This window comes from Nomia melanderi, chromosome 3 (assembly GCF_051020985.1).
Source record: "Nomia melanderi isolate GNS246 chromosome 3, iyNomMela1, whole genome shotgun sequence".
In the NCBI taxonomy this organism is placed as follows: Eukaryota; Metazoa; Arthropoda; class Insecta; order Hymenoptera; family Halictidae; genus Nomia; species Nomia melanderi.
In genome coordinates, this window is record NC_135001.1 from 13,071,030 (window position 1) to 13,093,205 (window position 22,176).

The following is a 22,176-nucleotide window of genomic DNA, read 5'->3' on the forward strand; positions in this document are numbered from 1 at the left end:
TTCACATCGACCTTTTACTCGGCTACATGCATCTCTTCTCTTTTTCATCTCTCCATCCCTTACGAGAGGACCCTCGCCTTCACGAGACACCGCACTTAAGCCAAAACACATTAGCATATTTGCTGGACCCTCAATTTTGCTACGCGACCCCAGTCTCGTGTTAACGATATTAGCCCGTGCAGCCGAAATCGGTTTACCATAAACTTTTCCTTGGAAAAGCGATGTCCGGTTTGGTTTCTGTGTTCGGTGAGCATGCGAAATGATGTTGGATTACGATATTGCTGTCGCGGAAGCTCTATTGACGGTAAGAGAGTGTAATATATTACGCGATACAAATAGAAGCTGCAACATATGAAATTGTTGTGTTTCAATCCTTTGCGGACAAGGACTTTTCAAAGTAATGAAAGCAATAAGTGGTACGTAATCAACTTCATGGAAAACTTTCAGAGATAATTTCACGTCGTACAATATAGTTTTTGTAAAATGGTTGTTAAAACGTTATAATTATTACAGTGCAATTACCGAAAACGTATTTTGTGTATATGTATACATTTATGTATATATACATGCATATATAGAGGGTGTCGTGAAATGTCTGAAGAATTATTATGTGCGCAACACAATACTGACAAAACGTTCGTGGTAATGTGAATCAGTAATATAAAATTAGTATTAGAGCTTTACATTAGAAATTCTCTTCAAATTTCAATAGACTGTATATTTTTTACGCGTTTATGTTTTATAAAGTTTATTGAAGCGTTATCAGATAACAATTTTCACGATATCTCAGTCATTTTTATATTATCTCTAACCTACTAAAATTACTGATACAAAAAATAAAATTCCAAGTTACTTCAAATACGCTACTGTTGACTACAAAAGTGTAAATTACAAAGAACTGCAAATTATTTGTTAATAATATCGTATTGATTTAACATGTTATAATATTATACAGTCTCTTTTTTTACTTTCTTTATTAGGGTAGCTTCTTTTTAACTATCTTTTTAACCCTTCGCCTTATGACATCGTGTCAGACTCGCGATGAAAACTTTAAATTAAATTTGACAGATCTAAATGTTATTTACTTTTCTTAAGTATAAAGTAAATATTTCTTTTACGTTAGCAATAAAATTAAATGGTTTGCATGTTCTTTTTATAAACTATAAGAATACATTCACTGAAATTTCAATTCTTTTATTTTTTAAAATGCGTATCAATAAATCAATCGTTTTAATAATTTCTTGCAAAATAAATATATATATTCTTTTATTATAATTATAAAAAGAAAAATCCAAAATCAGCCATTTCGACTCATTTGGTAATTTCAGTGTTAAAGAAGTTATTAGTTAAACCAAAGCGAAGAAGCGTATCCTCATTGAATGCTAAATTCGGAAACTTTCCAAGAACATCAGTTTTTGGTTGAAATTCTGTGAAATTGAGCAGAGAGCTTATGAGAAATTCGAAAAGTTGCAGTGCAAATTTCATTAGGAAACATAAAAGGAGGATCCTGTGCAGAAATACATAGTAGAGGAATTTCTTTCCTTGTATGAAGCACTTGGGTGCAATATGTTTTGTAATGTACATTTCTCACGTTCACCATTTGAATTTCTATTCCAAGAGCGTAAGAACTGTGTCATATGAACCTGGGAGGAGATTCTTCTGAGATATTTTTCTATTTCAGGAATGATATAGTAGAGTGGCCAAAACATATTAGACTTCTGTCGGTAACTTTTATTGTCGGATCAAGATCGTCTCGTAGTTTAACATAGATCACTATGTATTTTAATGTCATCAAAATTATAAGTAGTGAGTGCAAAAAGTAGAATAACTAGAAATGAAGGGATAAAAGTATTTCGAGCTACATTTGTTACTCATGCAGTATAAAAAATATTAATTTAATAAATAGTGTAAAGTACTTTCTTTATGTAAGAACTGTACAAAATATAATATCTTAATTTCTATTAACAAAAATATTTTAAATTTTGCAGCCGATTGAATTGTACCGTTTTCCATACCAATGATAGTCTTATTAATTTATAAAATAAATTAATTATTTGATTCAGAGATGAGGATTATCTTATCACCTCAGCGTTTTGTTACGATTTACGTCTAATTATTCATATTAACTTAATTTTGTCTTGAAGTGGAACAAAATAAGATTCGATAGTTTAAAAAAGTAGATAGGTTAAATGGAATACAAAATGGAACCAAAAATTACAAATTTATCAAAATACCTGTACCAGCGACTCTTTTTGAAAAATTTTATTTTGCAATTTTATGGACGTGAAAGAATAACGTATTTTTTGTTTAAACTTTTTTCGCTACCTCTTACCGTTCGCAAAATAATCTACGGGAAAGAAAAATTTGCATTTTTTTCAAGGGGCGGTTTCACTCCTTCAAAGTGAAATTCGATACGAAAAAAATTGCAATGTATTAGGCTTTACTTACTCTACTTACACAAAGTTTCATCATTTTTTGAATTTCCGGGTTCGATAACTTCCCTTGTAAGTAACATTTGCTCGAACAATTTTCTGATATTCTTCGTGATTAACGATTTCTGACGGAGGAAATTTCTAAGGGTTACATACGCAGAGATATCCTGGAGACGTTGAAGTCTAGACTCATTTCTCTTCGCGGACTCACTCCTTAAGAATATCTTTTGTTACGAATCGCTGATCATGAAGAATATCGGAAAACTGTTGAAGCCTAAGTTATTCATTATTATTTTTTGATAAACGCAACTTAAATAAGAACAAATTATGGCATACCATTAAAAAAACCATTTAAAAAATGCCCATTTATTCCGACCACCTATCAGCTTCCTTAGAACAATTTTTCGTAATAATGTTATAATTTGTAACACTATATGACTTATTCTGTATAGAAGAAACTTGTTTAAAGTGTAGTTCTTTGTAATATATGTAAAAGAAATTGAAATCATGTATGAGGTACATATATTCGATAGAATTACTAAGCGTCACTTTCCAATCATATTTCCCACTGTAACAAGTCCAAATTGATTGAAAACTCTTTTCAGTCCTTGTACTTGGCACTTTTGAAAAAACTTCAATACTAAATATTCTTCCAGGATACATATTGCTCGAATAATAACGGAAGCTTCGATTTTGGCAAGTGTGGCCAGTATGTGGATAAGATCAAGCCAGTCTTAGGTCCCAGTTTGGAAGGCAGGGTCCACTGGGTTTTGAAGGAATTCATATGTAAACAGCATTCTCAGTATTCAAAATGTTTTCCTTGGGTAAAAAAGTGGATGGAGACGAGCGCTGCATGGGCTGACTGTATGGACGCGTTTTTGACCAAGGACACCCCCGTGGGGGAAGAAATGATTAAATACGCGATCAACTACGTAGCCAAAGGCGGCCTGGTGACACAGTTCGTGGATTCTCGTGGTTCGAATAACAAGGCGAACAAAACGCGCCAGGAACTCGATTCCTTTCCTCAAGATCAGAGTATCGTGAAAAGTATGAACGTCTGGAGGTATATTAACGAAAAGGATTATTGGCTGCGGACTTGCGCGTAAGTATACTGGGTGTCACGTTCTACACGTTGAACGCCGTAATGTTGAACAAAATTTTGATCCGCCCACCACCTATTTTCTGTAAATTGCTTAAAGCGACATAAAATAATCATATATTACGGTTTTGTATCTATTTCACGCAACTAAGTAGATTTCTGACGTTAGATTTACGGACATTTATTGGACAGTTATCGTCCTCGAGATTTAGTTCTTGGAAATTAGAAGTATAAAACTCGACAGTTAGGATACACGTTTGCGCAACTGCGTCAATCAAAATCGGCATAAAGATTTAAATAATGTGTATAAAATTCAACATGAATTAAATTGACTCGTTTCGTAAATCTAGTGTTACAGTGCGAATCACGTGTACACCGCTGGGTTCAGTCGGTAAAAACGTCTTCTCATGCCACGTGACGCACACGTGAATAAATGTAGTGTGAATCTTATTTGGTTCATATGGCGGTCAATATCTTAAATGTGAATGATTGAATTTCACTTTTTTATGTACTGCTAGATCACTCAATGGCTAGGCCGAGGAATGCGGCTGATCGATCAGTTTCATCTTTCCTTACTCAATTTTCTCTTAGTTTTATTTCCTGATCACTAATATTTCCGGTAGCTAATTTTCTATTCGCCGATGCGATGACACGTAATCAATCACAACCGTAAAACTATAAACTAGGAAGACACCTCTTGCCCTTAGGCTGTTCCGCTAGACATCAAGTCATCTCTCGATGGCTGTACGTTACAGCATTAACATTTTTTCCATGGCAAACAGATTTGGCTAGCGTTTGAATCAATCTGGCACGAAAGCACAGTAAAGTTACGAAATCCTCCTTTAACCGACACCATTCGATACACTTCGATGAAAACTAGATTCTATTGATTTATAGCATTATCATGTGAAATGACGTAATGTAGCATCGTTAAATTCGTCTTAACATCCGCTATGACGCGGTAGATAAAACATGTAAGATTCTTGTTTAAAAAAATTTACTTGACTTTGAAATCTCCTCCACTATGGCGTCTACACAAAAATCATTTGCAATGTCTCTCTTCAAACCAAACAACATTCGTATAAACATTGTTTTTGTCGCTTCAATATTTCGTAATATTCAACCATTCATATTTAAAAATAACACTGAAATTTCCGCTTTAGCTAGTATTGGCACTTTGCGAAGACTGTATGTAGAACATGATAAAGAAAGGAAATAAAATTAACACTTTCGGAAATACCTGGTCACAAAGGTTTAAGGGCATGCAGAATAAAGAGAAGATGCCATTTAACTACACAGAATCAGTTTTATTCAGATCTTTCCATTATGAATAAAAATATTTAAATTAATTCTGAGTAAAGTGGTTTATTTATTATAGATTGTGGAATATCTATATTTTCAATTGCTTTTAGTGGCACACTGAAATCTTGCACAAATGTGTATTTAATTATTCTTCCTATACGCAGTTACGTTTATTAATATATATTTTTTGTTAGGAATTAATGATATTTGTTATGTAGCAGTTCTTTAAAAAATGTGGATCACCCATCCTCGACTTACTCTATGAGAAAGAGCATTGGACAAACATTACATGTTTTTTTATACAAAAGTATTTGCAAGAAAAGTATATATGATATGCAACGCGTGAAATGTATCACATTAGAGGCAAAACTTTCCAGCTCTTCTTCGATTATAACTGTTAAATTAACATTATTATCCGATTACGTGTTTTGTACAAAAGTGAATGTACAAACATTCAAGGATACTTCCACATTTCTTTTGCCAGAAAAGCATAGAAATTTGCGCAGATCAACAAGTGACTTTACTTTTCGAATACCGATGTAGGTGTTCTGGAAATTGACGATTGTTATCTTCCCTCGGCTCGCTTGCTTCTTGAGTGCCCCGACGATGAGAGCAAGAAACATTAAGTGTGAGTGATGCTTAGAGAATGGTCCGTGCATTTTTACAAATTGGTGGGGATAATTCTCCGTCTATTAAGTGGTTTCATATGTCTACGAACGATAAAAGTAGGATTACATTCAATGCTTTTTATATATGTCAGTAATCATGTATAGTATTGTATCTTATTTTATTCTTTTATTTTTAATATATCTCTTTATATTGTATTCTGTAAATATTATTATCATTCGAAATGATATGCTTCTAACAGTAAATCGCAAAGATTTCATTGAACGATTTTTAAAAATGGTGGAAACAGCAATATGTGTGGTAGAGATTTTCTCAAAAGTGCGATTGTGGTATCGAAAATATCTACATCAATGTTGGTGACAGCATTGTGCCATTAAAACAAATATACATATGTTTTTCGATGAAATAAATAAAACGAACATTAATTTCAGGCGGTTTCGAAAGTACCAATTTTTCACAAAAATGCCAATTATTTGAAGTGCCTTAGCACTTATATCTAGCGAATAATAAGGTGTGTCGATTGTTGCATTAAAAAATATATAGAATTCCACTTAAAAAGAACAAAATTGATTTTCACATATTTTCCACGCATCCGTATAGTAAGAAATTATTTATATGAGATTACGTGTTCTTTGAAATGATCAAATTCTCGTTTAACATATTTGTTGTGTTATCAATAGTTTCGAAGACATTCAAATAGGTCGATTTAAATAGGTCACTCTGTATACAGTCACTATAACAATATTTTACCAACCATTCTTCGCAAAATCATTTTCAATTCCACGAATTCTTCTTACAGAAACACTGCATCAGTCAACGTAATTTTCGAAACGTCGCCAAGAAACTCTCATTTAAAGGATACTTGTAACAGCGACTTAGAAGTAGAAGTCGGCTCTTGTTCAAAGAAAACCTGCGAAAGACACCGAGGATTTCCACGAAATCAACAAAATCGATTACACAACAGCAAATCAAGTTCCCGAGAGAACATGTCAGATTGTTCCTGCAATATCGACGACAATATGAAGAGGAAACACAAGAAGAATTCTCTTAATACGATTCCACAGAACCGTGATTATACAGTTCGACGAAAACAGTCGAAATTAAAAACATTCATTTATCAAAACAGAAACGTTAACGATTCAACTATGAGTCCCATAAAAGTGACCAATATATCTATACCCTGCAGACCCAGTCAGCTGATCGTTCGGATATTCGAGGCCGATCCATCGTTGTCGGACTCCTGTCTAATCCTAATGAAAAGAAAATTCGAAAATGGAATTCGTAACGTGTGTTCCTGTCTGAACGAGATCCTAAAGAAGCTCGCTAGCACGGAGGTGAAAGATTTGCGTCTGGTGTGCGAGATTCGACCGGGTTATATCGATTTGAACCTTCGCCGCCCAAGAACATCTAAGCCTCGATTATTCTTGGCTCGTTTACCGACCTGTCGCAGCCATCCGAAACGCGAACCGCGTTGCAAACACACGAACAGCTGCGAAGATTCGAGTTCTCGATGTGGTGAGTTTCAATATCATAGGAATTCTGTTTCCGTCGATTGCTGTACCAACGGCAGCGAGAAACACGAAAAATTCGACAAGGGAGCGCGTAGCTTCGTTTTTCGTACGCCTCGCTCGAATTACAGTTCCACGAATGAGAAAGATTGCACTTCGAGCCAGGACGAAGAAATCAATGCACGCATCAAGAGAAAGGTCTTTAGCAAAGAGGCGAATTTGGTGTGGACCAGGAAGCCGGAAAAAGAAGTTTCCTTTAAATTGATTGATGCCCGAAAAGTCGAAGAATCGTCTACCGATGATAACAGCGAAATATGTAGATTGGATGTAACATGTTGCGGTAATGTTAATAGTTTGAGTTTTGATAAAAAGGAAGATAGAGAATCTGAGGATAATTGTATCGAACAACCAACTGAAACGATGATTAAACAAGAAACGCGTAGCAACGAGTCTACCGCAGGAAAGATAGAAAATAATGCAGAATCATCCGATTCAAATTCCAGTCGTTACTCCGATAGTTTGAAAGAGGACGAGCGAAAGATTCCGAGAGAAAATTGCTCAAACACGGGAATCTGCAATCCGCAGCAATGCCTTTGTCACGTTCTTAATACAAAGAATAATGCTAACACAGAGGAAACCGTTGAACGTTTAAATTATCCGAAACCCCAAAGTATCGGGGGAAAAGATCCAGAGAAAAGCAGCGTCGAATCGTATTGCTCGCAGAAGGGTCCATCGAGAACGAAGGAGTCCGTATCGCAAGTGCTGAACGCCGCCGTGAAAGCGGAAAGTAGCGTTCAGCGGAACGAAGACGGCGTCATCCGGACGGAGGAAAGTAATTTGCCGATAAAACAAAGTATTTCGGAACCGAAGAAACGAGATACGGTAGCAGAGCGCAGCGCGGAGGTCGCTGAAAAATACAGCGCCGATTCTATTTGCTCGCTGAATTCCAATTATACCGAAGCGAGCTGTGGCACTAAGTGTTCTTGCTGCGGCGAGGATCTCACGGACGCGGAGAGAATCGAGATCGAGTCCGAAAACTTCACCATTTCCATTGAATCCAAGGTAACTGCCGCTAAAGAACCCTCAAACGGAGCCGTAGCGAATAACAGAAAGTCAATCGAATCTTTGAAAGCTAAAGCAAAAGGCGCTAAGGAGAACAAAATATTCTTCGCGCAGGGTCCATTTAGCAATACTTCGCCATTGAACGATTTTGCTGGTCAACGGTCGAAGTACAAAACGATGGATGGTAAAAATGTGGCTAAAACATCGTCGATTGAGGATAGACCTACCAGAGTGGTAGAAACACGCAATCCTTCTATTGCTCGATCATCGAACTGTAACGCGATGCCGGATTCCAATAATATAGGTAGAGGATTGCCGACTGTTTCGAACGGTCCAAGCAATATTTCCCGAGCTTGCGCGGAGATTTGCGAAAACGGACGGAGTCTGGCTGCCGGGAGGACAAGCACAGAGCAATTTTCTTGTCGATCAAACGTTTCGACGAATCTGTATAGCCCCGAGGATGGTTTGCGTGTTAGACGTCGTGAAAGGCGCATGAGACCTGGATCACTGTATTGCCGATCGTCAGCGAGAACCAGATTGCGCGGGAAATCGATGCGTTCCACGATCCGAGCGCCTTCATATTCCACGCAGGATCTTCGGGAAATTGATTGCGCGAGAGAATCGCGGCGCGACGTGAAAGTGCGAAATTATACAAGATGTTCTCGGAGGAATCGCTTCCGCAGCGCCGCTTCCGGTTATCTCTGCGGCTCATTCCCAGCAGCGTCCATCGATCGATTGAAGTACTTGATCCGCAGGAAACTTCGCAGACTACTGCTGGAGCAACGTGACAGAGGGACCAGCACGTCGAAGACGTTCCTCAGGAGCGAGAGATACTTCGTCAGCATCTCGAGTGGGAAACTGAGTGAGGGACATGTGATTCGTAACACCTGTTCCGTTGATCGTTTAAACCGATACGTTGCAAAAGAGCAAGATGGAGAGACTAGGAAGAAGAAGAAGACTAGAAGCAATGTTTGGGGTAGTAAGAAAGATACCTTGGAACGTGTTGTTAAGAAGAGAGACATCCGGAGTATGTTTCGAGGGGATTTATTCGAGAAATTCAGGATTGCTAAGGTTTCGAAGGTTTTGAGTCCGAAGCGTGTTACAAAATTAATGGACACGTATAATTTAACTGGTAGGAGGGAGAATGGTGGGAGAAGGAATTTGGAAACGAAGAGCGTAGGAACTGCTTATAGGTATGTAAAAATTGAGAATATTAGATTTTCTATTTTGTTATTTATTCCTTTGAGACTTGGTTTATTATAGGAGGTGATAAGTTTGTTGTTTTGAAGACATTGAACTCTAATTAGAAATTTTATCGATATTGTGTAGTGATAGAGTTTTTAGGTATAGGTATTGCCTTCACAGTAAAATATTGAACAAAAACAAAATGGCAGAAAGAGAAATATAGATACAACGAAGCAATTGATTATTTCATGTGATGATTAGTAGTGTGAGGTTACTGTTGCAACAGTTTTCGTTGAATTTTCTGAAAAGAGGGTTTAAATGGACTGCAAGGAATCCGAAAATAACAAAAGTTTCAAAACAGGCTGCAAATTGTGCATTTCTGCTATAGACAATTTCAAGTTTTACTTTTAAAATAACAAAGACAATATAACAATATTTTTAATTGATGTAATTTGAAATTTACGTCTACATATTTAGATCGTTAGCAATTCGTAAAAATATTATTTAAGTTAAGAATCACAAAAAGGTCCCTTAACAAATAATCTCTGTATCTCGTATAACGTTGGAAATCGTTCTCAGTGAACAAAACTTCAGAAAGGAATTTCAATTTTTAATTCTAAGTTACTGTAAAATATGTATTTTTTACAATTAGCATTTCGTCAAATCTGAGAAATATTTTTTCTATAAATAATTCAATAAATTATAAAAAAAATAATAACAATAAGAATAAATTCAATAATTTCAAATAATTTTTTTCCTTATTTCCGTACCTGTTTTATAGTTCTACGAATATGTTTTTCGCCGAGGACAGCTCATTTCAGCGTTTAAGAAATCCGAATAAGAAACACCTGGCAGAAGAGTACTCATACCTCGACAAAGTATTTCGCGAAAAGAGGCAGAATTTACGTTCCAAACGAGACTTAAAGAAATGTCGAGAAAATTGTTGCAAGTGCGGTTCTTCCACAGATACTTACGACGAAATTAAGAACGAGAAACTCCCTTATAATAATTCGTTTCGGAGAACAGAGAACGCGTTGAACCTCAACGACTTGAAGTTACTTAGAAGGCATTTTCAATCTAGAGCAGATCACGATGAGGATTTTGCTATTTTCTGTCGCGACTATGAAAAATACGTGAACTATATTTACGTTGATTTTAAATTAAGATTGTTGCAATATGTTGCACTCTGTAGGCACGTGAAAAATACATTAATCAAGAGGTTACGATCGGATGACGTTCCTGAAGTCAGGTCGAGCACAACGTAGCTATTATGATATATTTTATATTAATCGTGTACTCCAATACCCGACAGCGGGTCTTTATGCAAATCTTAATTTTCGTAGATTATATTAACAGAATTTGAATAAAAGAAAAATGTTTGTTGATGATTAGAAGATTATTTATGGTAAAAACGATATACTATTCGTTTACATTTATATTTTATATATTTTCTTTATATTTTATAAATTTGCACATTTTGTAAATGTACAAAGATCCGCAATCTATTAATATGAAAACAGTGATTACATACATATTGCATATGTTAGATATTCTCGATTGTCTAAAATACATTGTATGAAAAATACTGGGGTAAATAAATTTCCTTCAGTTTTGGATGTTCGTCAAGATTGTGCCAAAAAGATCTGTATTTACACGTAAATCTATTTTCTGGGGAAAACATAACTTGATTAACGAGGTTTAACAGAACAAGAAATGTTTAAATTTTGTACTAATTATGTATTTACTCTACAGGATCTTTGCATTACTTTACAGATTTTATATATAGTTTATGTTTAGTTTACGAATCAAAAATATATCACAATATTATTTTATAAGAAAATAAATTTGTAATTTTCTTTCTATATGCACCATTTCTTGCATTATTAAATACAAATATAAATATATACAAGTGCCTAATAGTCTTAAACATTATGCACGTCATATTAATGTTCGTAACAAATTTATTTACAAGATTTAGTAGAAATCAAATGTCAAAGTTACAATACCCCCGTTCATTTATTTCTGTTAAACAAATCGAATGTTCATCAAATTTACTAAAACACCATACTTATTTATTCATATCTCTTTAGAACAAAGAATTATGAATCGTTTCAATCGAATAATTTTTTAATTAATAACCAATTGGGGAATATTGTTTAGAGCCATTTAATGAACATACGAATCGCAGCAGAATTGAATGGCTGGTAAGTATTCGGGGTCGAAAACTTCCTGCCGGTTTCTTGCCGCGGACGAAATGATAGTGAAATCCGAGTTATTCGAGGCGTGCGGGCTCCGCAGAGGAGATAAAGTATTGTAGACCAACCATTGAGAGCAGCAGCATCCATCCCTCTGGCCAGATCGATATTTCCTGGCAACCACTGGAGAGGGTGCCCATACCAGTTACTCTGTGTTTGTAACAATGCAAGTCGACTCCTAACAGCTAGCGAAGGATTTGAGCTGTCAGCACCCCTGATTTTTCCCCTTGTCCCTCTCGATTCGCGCCCCTTGTTGATTTCACCCGCAGAAATGACAGACGAACCTTACGAACCAGCGTTGTGCAAAATTTCAAGTCACGGGAAATTGTTTCCTTGCCAAATAAGATCGACCTAAACAATTTTAAGTTCAACGTAAATTGATGTTTTTGCACGTCAGCGAAAATAATTGCGGTGTCGAAATTCAACGGAATTTTTGTTTTGCCATGGTCCGTAATATAAATACCGTTGAACAGAAATATATGAAATCCGTATATGAATAATACTGATAAGAGTATACAATTTAGATTAATTTTATACTATAATAAGTATTGCTACAAGATATAGAGAAAATAAGAATTTAGATAGAATAATATACAAATTCTTGAATTTTATTGAAACTGCTTACCTTTTGCTATTTACAGATAAATGTGTATTTAAGTGTAAAATATTCTTTATTTAGAAAAGAACTGTATCAAAATTATATGAATCAAACGACACGTATAAAGAGTCCATGAAAACAGGGAAAATCGATAATTAAGAGGATAAAATGAAATATTACAGGAAATATCATTTCATTCGGTATTAATCATAATATAAAATTCCTAATTTTGTGTACGACCCACTATACCGAAAAGAATCTTCTGTATCAGACGGCCAAATAAAATCCTCTCGCGTATACCCGACACAGTGAAATCAGTCAACTTTAAATCGGCCATATCTCTGTGCGAAAGCTGCCAGACATAATTACCCGAGTTGTGGAAACTTATTGTACTTACTTGTGCGATGATTGTAGAAAGAATCTTGGAATTTCAAAATTTGGGGATTCGCCATAAATTTATAACAAAAGTTTTTGAATAATTGCATACATGAAGTTAATACTATAACGGAAACTCGAGAATTTTATACTACTTACTGTCACAGTTCTTCCAACCGCACAGAATCTTTTTGCTTTTATGTATACATCGTCAATCATTTATATAATTAATCATTTTTCACTGATTTTGCAATAAACGTTTTCGTTTTTGTTAATATATAGATTATTTCGTGATGATCCTGATTCATATAAGTATGTACTAGGAATTTTGTATTTACTCGTTCCTTCACTTTGATTTTAACATTAAACATACCGCGATCGGTCAAATTACAAATTAAAATTCGGTGTTTTTCTTCGGTCATTTAACTTTATACCAACTCTTATGTTGTCGGATTAATATTACGTACATATTTATTAAACGTAGGAGAGATCCTAATAATTATAATCAGAAACACGTAACTCAAACAATTAATAAAATTCAAAACTCCAAAATTACGAAATAAGCTCTACGATATAATTTTCTCTTAATATTTTTATACTCGCTTTTTATTTAATTTTACATTTTCATTTAATATTCCTTAGAATATTTTTAGTGAGTATTTTCTGTTCCCGTGTTCCTTGTAATGAATGACCTATGAAATTTAAAGGGCTGTCCCATGTTGCATTTAATCATAGTTTCATTGATCGAGTTATAAGTAACATGAAATAAAGTCATAAGTAACTTTAAACGTTTATCTTCAAATTAAAAAATTGACTAGAGAATATGGCTCTATTAATGTTGCGTAGGTTTAGCGTAATACAATAATTCGATATGTTAACCGACACTAAAAATGCATTTGATCGCGTAATAGTTAAATGATTACCAGATTTTGTAAAATTAATAAAAGTTAATAAAAGTAATATATTTTTTGTTTCTATGTTCATGTTTACTTATATTTAAATATAATATAAAATATAAGTATAAATATTATTAATACTCACAGTGAGTATAAAAATTTCCAGTTTGAAATGTCATTTTTTTTGTACAGAAAGACTATACCAAAAGCATATTATGAAACTATATGTTCTAAACAAGGCTTCTTGCGATCTAAATGCTAATTAATATAATACATCACCGAATACGGATCAGGATTAGACTGTTATTCCAATTCTACGGATTAAGTGATTTATTTAAATGCTAAAGGTCGAGAGATGGCTGCGGGCGCTCAAGATCAAGTGTCAACTGATTAAGAAAAACTAAAACAAAGTTGGAAGAAGTGTACGACTCCCTCTTTCGCCCTTAATCGTGGCTTCTGCAAACGCCATCTCTTTGAACGATATACCACCACAGTGACTCGCTTCTTTCTCTGTCATCCATAGCAGTATACATTGTTGTCCACTCTAACGTAATTACTAGACTGTGAATCTGAATGCAAATTCAAATTTTTAAGAATATAATTAGAAAAACAGAATTACAATGGGGAATATTTTTTCCTAGAGAATACAACAAAAAAACACTACATTTTGGATATTTTACATATTTCTTTATATTGCATGCATTTCAGATTTCCCATGAATGCATAAGAATTCGCAGACTAGTAATTACATAGTGGAAAATTGTACCAGTGTTAAATCGTAGTATATGTTACATTTATTACGTACAGTGTGCATCAGCCTTTGCCGTAATGTATAGCTTCACGGGCAGTCCTGTTGCAGCTAAAGGGTTAACGTGCTCTCTTTGGTAACGGGGATGAGATCCACTTGAGGTGCGTAAATTGGCAACCGCATTGATTTCCGTTTAGTACAAAAATAAATACAAATACAAATGTAAGTATACAAATCTGAATATAAATATATAATATTAAGAAATATATAAAAAAATATGAAATTTTGTAATTGAAACCATGATCAATATGAAACCAATATCATAACATGCCGAAGGAGAATATTATTCGTAATTCCAAACTTGGAAGACTAGGTAATAGACCCTTCATTCGTTTAAAAAATAAGTTTGTAACATCGACGAACAGGAAACCCAGAAGACAGACGATACAGTTCGAAATATTTTATTTTAAATGATAGTGATAGAATAAACATTTATAAACAAGATTATATTTGTCCGATTAGAATTACTCATGAGCAAATAATTAAGGTTTGAATGTGAAATTGAAGTAAACATCTTTGAACAAGTCTTATTTTTATGCTTATTGAATATTCGTGATATTTTAGCGCAAAAACAACATAAGTAATAAAAACAAAAAGAAAGTACTGTTGCAATTTCTTATGGGAACAGTTACGTGTACGATACATAAATTTCGAAGAAGCGTCAAACAAAATTAAGAAAGTTATTTCATTTTTTTCTTATCTCTTATTTCTTAAAAATAACTAAACAGTATTTTATGCAATTTCTGGCTTCAATACAATTATCATTACAATATTTTGTGTCTGACACAACACGTGTGCCTCCATTTACGCGGAGTATCTGTTCTACGCGGATTCGTTTCACGCGAATGACAATCGCGTAAACAGAGTGTGCCAATAGAAAAAAAAACAAAATACTGAAAAAAGCTGGTGTACGTTCCAGAAATACATATGTATCTCACATAGCTTAACAAAAGAATCGTAATAACATTTCAGAAAACCAAAGGAAAATTTATTCGGTGTCGTTAAATTTGGATAGCGTAAATCGATGTGGCGTATAAGTAACAGTGTTACAATTTAAAAAAGAGACTCGCGTAAATAACATCCGTGTAAACGAAGGGATAGCCTGTACTCCGATAAACCAGACCGACCAACATTCGTCCAACCCATTTTTCAGCAATCGCGACTCCTGTAAGTTGGTGACCAGTTGACACCGGTGCACCGAGTCTCGAATTATATCGCGTATTAACTTTTCTAATACTTATCGCCGGTGAAAATGAAGAAAATCTCAAGCTAATTGCAGCAGATTTCCGACGTTAACTCAGGGACGAAAATGAAAAAGTTTGTCTTGAAATATTAGATTTATAACGATCAGTCGTTTGAAAAGGAAACTTTCCGTTAAAGAAGTCGCAAACGGAGAAGAGCGTAAGAATAAACTATTTCGAAGGGAAATATTCGAGAAAACGTGAATTAGTAGACGATCGCGAATATGTTAACAATAAAACTCTTCATTCCTTGTTAGAAAAGAATGAATATATTAAATTAAATATAGTTACTACTGAACAAATAAATAGTGGGTCACCTCATACATAACGTTCATTTTTTACTCTAACTTCTACTGTAAAAAGTGAATACCTCGCGAAGATTGTTACAATTGATTGTGTGAAAAAGGTTCCGCGTAAACGAAGGGACGGGTGTATTCCGATAAATCAGACCGATCAACATTCGTCCAGCCCATTTTCCAGCAATCGTGACCCCCGCAAGTCGGTGACCAGTTGACACCCCACGCACCGAGTCCCAAATTATAGCTGTTACATAAAGCAAGTCCGGGGGAATCCCTTGCGTTTTCCTTGTCTCCTCGACGATGCACGGACATTAACGTTAATACTGTTACGACTCCTGTTCCTGCGTAACGTTTTATTGTTGGTAAAAGTCCGTGCCGGGGTACAAAGCCCCGCCTGGGGTCGATCTAAAGGGGGTTGCAACCGGGCCGGATTGGACAGCGGTATCGATGCGTCGACGCGTCCAGGCCAATGGCGTCGCGACGTCGGGTTGCGCGGACGCTGTGACCAGCAGCCGAGCTCGCGGTACCCTGCCGCTGCTGGAACGCCGCCGCCGACGACGTCAGGCGACGTCGACGACGTTCTCCGTCGCGTACCCCGCGCGCTACCGCTACCCGCTCCACTCGTAACCATATCTGGACTTAATTATTGGTGAGTTGTGAGTTACTATGATTTTTTTTTTCTTGCCTTTCAACATTGTTCGTTTGCCGCAATTTCACGTTCCACGTTGTTTTCGCTTTTCGCCGATTTTCGATCTCGGTTTCGAGGGAAAATGGACCCTTCGATCGTGAAAGGGCGGTTCAGAAGCTCTATCCGCACCCTCCAAGAAGAGAATCTCTCTGCTGGAGACGTTCGTGGCGATAATCGATATGCACAGTGATATGCTTCAGTGTTATAAGTGTGGATCTTTTTTTCGTTCAAAGAGTATCGCTGAAAGTATTTAGGAAATTCGAACCTGGTCGAGGATTATTGGATTCTTTAAGTTCTTTGACGTACGCTTCGAAATGGTTACCTCGGGGTCTTTGGGTGATGAAACTGTGCTTCCCAGTTTTCGCGTCTATCAGTTGCTCGTGAGTGAAAGTGATCATTCGTTGAAGGGTTCAGGGAGACAGTTTTGATTTGCTGGGGTTGTGATGTTGCATAAGTGCAGTGAGAGATTGGTTTTTCTATTGAGATCTCGGCGGTGTTCGAAATCGAAAGAATGTCAGCGACTTTTTCGTATTGATCTGGCGAGGAAAGGCATTGAACACTCGGCTTCTGTGTTCAGACCTATTTTTTCTTAAAAGCTTCTAAATATAACGAATTTTCGATTTCATCCTTTTATAGATGTCTGAAAATATCAAGAAGACAGGAATAACTTGGTATAATCAGGTTTCAATCGTTTCACCGACAAGTTTTCGCAAAAGCTGTAACATACTATATGGCCTGATTTTTTAAATAAAAATTCAAGTATTAAAATGTACTGAGACATTTAAACGAACATTATATTTTCGAGATCAGTTCGCCTGGTTATCGAGAACACGAATTCATTGATCATTTAATTTGCAATAGGATTGTTTAATCTGTCTTTATTTTTCATGATGAATTCATTAGTTATATAAACTAATCTCAAAATATAGTTTTCAGTACAATTTCGTATATAAAATTCAGACACTCGATGACAATTTCGAAGTGAAGAGATGAAACACAAACCTCTTCATTCCTTGTCAGAAAAAAATAAATATATTAAATTAAATATATTTACTATTGAACAGATAAATATTAGGTCACCCCATACATAATATCAATTTTTTACTCTAACCTCTAGTCTAAAAAGTAAATACGTTTTTATAAATCGTCAACGTATTGACCTTTGTTGTGCATGACCTCCCCCAATTTTTCGATTACTTTTTTCAATACTATTTCAAAAAAGTTCTATGGTTTTCCATAAAAAAATTCATGAGATTTCATAAAATAAATTTGTAAAACGAATTTATAAAATATATAAAATTAATAAGGTATTAATAATGGGATGACCTAGTATCATCGTAGAGGAAAGAAAGTTATTCAACGAGTGTTTGGTTGAATATTCAAGTAGATTTTATGGGGCCGTTGAAACGCATGTGAAGAGCAATGCCGCAGAAAGTCCGGAGGGGACTGCATCCCCGATAAGGATGAGTGCAACGAGTCCATTAAGTGAAATCGGCCGTTTTCATCTTCGCAGTTCCACCCCGATTCGTTAACGCACGTGCTGCGCATTTTGCGTCTTTTGTCTGTCACGTGCCGTTTTAATATCCGAGTGCCATTGTCCCGCGATATGTCCCTTTGTAATCGACTCGACGCACGGTGCGCCTGCCATTTTTTGTTTTGGACATCATGTGTAGGCATCACCGCTTCAGGGTTCGAAACAGGAAACGTTTCGATCGATCTGTCCCATAAAACCCAGCGGGACAAAGATCACGCCAACTTCAAGTGAAAGGTAGAAATTTCTAACAATACGAGATATTTCGCGATGATGCGACGTTTTTTAGGTTCCAATTGCCTTGCTTCGTCCATCTTTCATATTTTGGATGAATTGAATGTGAATTTTTGTACTAAATATAATCTTTGTGTTATAATCATTATTTAATATATAATTAATAATATATTATATTATATATTGTATAATAATATTACAATGTTATAATCGCAGCAAGAACAATATCGAATGCAATTTTAATTTCCATTTTATGACTTCTTTTGCAGTAGTATTTAATAGAAATACGTTGAAACCCACAGTTTATCGATGATTCTTCCAACGTTTCTTCTGGGTAAAAGCGTTTAACGTTAATGCTGAAACAGTGCGTTTAACACTAATCAAGTTTCAAGCCAACCCTCGTAATGTTTTGGTGAAAAGCTCAAATGAAAAATACGACCCAGGGACAGCCGGAGCGTTTCTTCTCGCATTTTCCACCCTCCGAAGACGTTCCCCGGAGAATTCGAGGATTAGGGTTGGAGAGACTACCACTCCAAATAAACACCCCTACTCTGAACTTCCCCTTGTGACTCTCTATACAGAGAAATGCCACGATATAGGCGTAGACGTTTAAAGGAGAAAATACAGCCAAAAGGGAAGATAGATCGGAATTTCTAATTATCAGCGTTCAAGGGATAAAATTGGAAATTATGTTAGTGGAAGAATAATGTTTTTCTAATGAAAAATTCGTTTTTTCCTTTGAACCGATCATTCATCGAGATTCTTGCACGATAAGGAGCTTATTTGATATGCAATTGAAGTTTAGAAAATCTGTAGCAATTGAAATGTACAAGTTTGTAAAATTCATTTTCCATATCTTCCCAAGTAAATATAACATAAATGTACATTTTCTAATTTACTTTATAATAATTGTGTGTACAATGTCACGGCAGAATGAAATAGTTCAGATATTTAAGCAAATACAGATTTTTATGGTCTAATGTGCAATACTTAGACTCAAGCAGAAAATTCAATCGAAGATTCTATTAGAATGCGAATAGCTTCAAATGCTCATTCAAATTTATTAAGCTTTTAGCTATATTATTTGTAGATAATCGAAATACATAAAATGTGTGCTCTAATTTTGGACCAAGCTGTTAAAGGGGGTTAAGGTTGTTGAAGAAAACTTTGAAAGAAATTTTTCCGGTAGAGTCTCGATAAAAAATGTGATTCCGTGAATTGTTTTGCTTTAGGGGCTGCCAATTACTACTGCAACCATTTCCGGCCTGAGAGCAACCCCAATAATTGGAAAATGTCCGGATTTGCGGCGGCGGGCCTCGGGGCCTTCGATTCCATCAAGTCAAAGGCATCGCAAAAACTTGCTGGGTAATGTTACGCATGCTCGTGCATCATATAACGACGGATGAAAAATCGTTTAACAGTATCATTAACTGGTGCATCCGAATGCGATCATGCGCACAAATGGACGCACAACCATTGCGTACATACAAGCTAATTGTTTTGTTTGATGAGTACGAATATCGAACGATCATCAGAAATCATGATATCCTTAACCTCGTGCGCTGGAAATTGATTCATAGATTTGGCAAAGTGTTGCGTGAAGTGTTTTGAGCATATTAATTTTATTTATTAATCATTTTCCATAGAGTGATACATTATAAAACAATCTAGTACGTAAGTGTTATGCAACAAGACAGTCGATGAGTATAAGACGTCATTGGTAATTTTGGAACAACGCGCGTAATATGTCTTTCCAACACAAGATGTTAACACTTTGCCCTATAATGACGAGTGAGATTTCTGGTGAAGAATTTTAGATTACTTTAATAAAAATCAATGTCTCTTACTTTACATGGATCGAAGCCAAAAACTGTTCTGCTATTTTCAATGTTTCAGCTTCAAAATTGATATGTACTTACAATAAATGAAATATTTTTTAATGTTTCTTGTGAATTTTGGCTGTCAGTTAGTCAAGCGTAGTGGAAAAGAAAATCATACGGCAATGGGTTAAAACGTTGACTACTAAAGTGGAACTAATAGAAATTTTACAGAATTGAAGTAATTTATTTGATGAAGCAGAAAACAAAGCGTTACTTTGTTGTATCTTAGAGATCTTAATGAAATGTAATTCGTTCAAAGAACCATTATGGAAATCAATTTTTGAGTCAGAAAAAGATGAGTCATTCATGTTTGAGTGACTCTGTGATTGGTCTGTTAAGATATTGGTTACTAAATCTGTACTCATCAAAATCCCATACAGTCGAAACAGGTATTTTAATGGAACAAAAATTGAAATGTTAAAATGTATAGCAACAATTGCTCTTTTAATACCAGAACTACCGAAAGCTTAATATGATTGATATGTAATCGTATAAATTCGTGGCAATAGATTGTTGATTACACTTACTTTGAATATTAATATTTATATTTTATTTATATGTTTATTGATAATTAACTTTTAATTATCTATACTTACCCCAGAACTCCTGTCGTGTATTTACACTGAATGACAAATGCTAGAAACATGAATTAACATTTGCATGTTAAAATAATGAAACATGCATTAGCATTTACACATTAAAATTATAGAAACACGAATTAATATAGACACGTGAAAATTATAGAAAATTTTCTTAACCATTGCCTCTTCTTACTGTCACTATTAGTAAAGATTCAGGTATCCATTACAAGTTAGAACGTTTTGTACATTGTCAAATAGAAAGAATGATGAACGAGGTCCTCAAATGTACAAAATTTCAAACAAATATAAAAAAATGAATCTCTTTTCAAATAAACGAGACTTACTAATAATGGTATGTGTGATGGCAGGTTCAGAAGAAGCAATGCTGGCTACGAGGAATTCGAAATGCCCCGTGAGGGTAGCAAGGACAATAAGGGGTTCGAAGAAGACGAAAGAGGATACAGTAGACAAGGTTCGTTCGAATCATTCCCAGAACATGAAAGGCCTCCACTGCGTCATATCGATACTTACTGCAAGCCAGAATGTCCCTGCTTATCGAAAAGATACACCATTGCATCTTTGGCCTGTATAGGTGAGTTTCTGAACTTTTTTCTTGTACATTGTTTTAACAGGTTAACTGCTACTCATTCTGATCGGATTTTTTAAAATATTAACCCTTTACACTACAGAGGCGCCTCTCAAAGTTGTAAAGTTCGATATTTAATATTAAACGTTGTACTATATAATGCATCGATATGTGAAATATTGAGTAAAACAGTTTTATTCCTCAATCTATGTACGATTTCTCGTCAGTTTCAGAGAATGTCGTTTGTGTTTCATTAGAAAATGTTGAGTGCCTCCAATGAAATACTTTAGAAATAGAAAGGATTAACAAAATAATGAATAATTCTTGAAATTAAATAATAGTATTAAGACTGCTATATTATTTTGAACAAAACATATTCGAGAAAACAATGTCAGCACTCCAGCTAACAAGTATAAATACTACCGGTAGTCAACCTGTTAAAAGAACTCTATCAAACTAGGCGAACACGTATCAAAATTTGTTACGCATCCACGCACGTAAATTATTAGCCCACATGTTTTCTATTCTACAGAGGTAGAAAACGTTTTTTAACGTGTTGTAATTGCTGCACACATATTATTGATATATATCGTGATATATTACAATTGATATAAGGTTGTGTTATTAAATTAAGAAGGGAGTATGAAGGAGGTCTGATTTAATACGGAATGGTCCTATTAAAAACAGATTCTTGATTAGAAAACATGTATCTTACATTCTATGGATATTATCACTCCGATCGTTACCTGAAGAAAGTTAACTTACCGGAATATTAATTTTCAACATTTTAAGAATTTTATTCTTATGGAGTTTTCGATTTTAAATGCACTTAATTTTTGCAGACTTGATGTACAGTAACAATTTATATTATTTTTACTGCCTTGACAAAGTTAGAGGGTAAAAGAACATTCTATCTTTGAAAATTCTTTAAGGAAACCGGACATTTTTAACTTTCATAAAAGTTCTCCACTACCTTCAGTTCAACATCA

At 35.0% G+C, this 22,176-nt stretch overlaps 2 protein-coding genes and 1 long non-coding RNA gene across 4 annotated transcripts in view; 2 read left to right on the plus strand and 1 right to left on the minus strand.

Annotated features, from left to right (window-relative positions):
• Window positions 1–259: 259 nt before the first annotated feature.
• On the plus strand, window positions 260–10,524 carry LOC116432930 (uncharacterized). Its single transcript, XM_031990450.2, has 4 exons — window positions 260–304; window positions 3,089–3,534; window positions 6,260–9,223; window positions 9,997–10,524. The coding sequence occupies exons 1-4, from the start codon at window positions 260–262 to the stop codon at window positions 10,478–10,480; spliced, it is 3,939 nt and encodes a 1,312-aa protein (XP_031846310.2). The 3' UTR covers window positions 10,481–10,524.
• Window positions 10,525–10,715: 191 nt separating this feature from the next.
• On the minus strand, window positions 10,716–16,019 carry LOC143174323 (uncharacterized). Its single transcript, XR_012998161.1, has 3 exons — window positions 15,759–16,019; window positions 14,145–14,242; window positions 10,716–11,821 (listed from the first exon to the last, which is right to left on the minus strand). It is a non-coding gene; the product is annotated as an uncharacterized LOC143174323 (long non-coding RNA).
• A 206-nt stretch (window positions 16,020–16,225) lies between these two features.
• The window catches only part of VGlut (Vesicular glutamate transporter), a 30,118-nt gene continuing 24,167 nt past the window's right edge, over window positions 16,226–22,176 (plus strand). For both annotated transcript variants that reach the window (XR_004236188.2, XM_031990344.2), the window contains exons 1-3: window positions 16,226–16,336; window positions 19,373–19,505; window positions 20,970–21,193. Coding sequence is in view for 1 of the 2 variants with exons in the window: in XM_031990344.2 (XP_031846204.1) it covers window positions 19,432–19,505; window positions 20,970–21,193 (298 nt within the window). In the remaining variant the exon portion in view is untranslated. The remainder of the gene's footprint in view (window positions 16,337–19,372; window positions 19,506–20,969; window positions 21,194–22,176) is intronic.

Coding starts and splice junctions, on each gene's coding strand:
- LOC116432930 (XM_031990450.2), top strand. CDS start 260: ATGATGTTGGATTACGATATTGCTGTCGCGGAAGCTCTATTGACG. Junction 305..3,088: donor TCGCGGAAGCTCTATTGACG/GTAAGAGAGTGT, acceptor ATATTCTTCCAG/GATACATATTGCTCGAATAA. Junction 3,535..6,259: donor TATTGGCTGCGGACTTGCGC/GTAAGTATACTG, acceptor TTCTTCTTACAG/AAACACTGCATCAGTCAACG.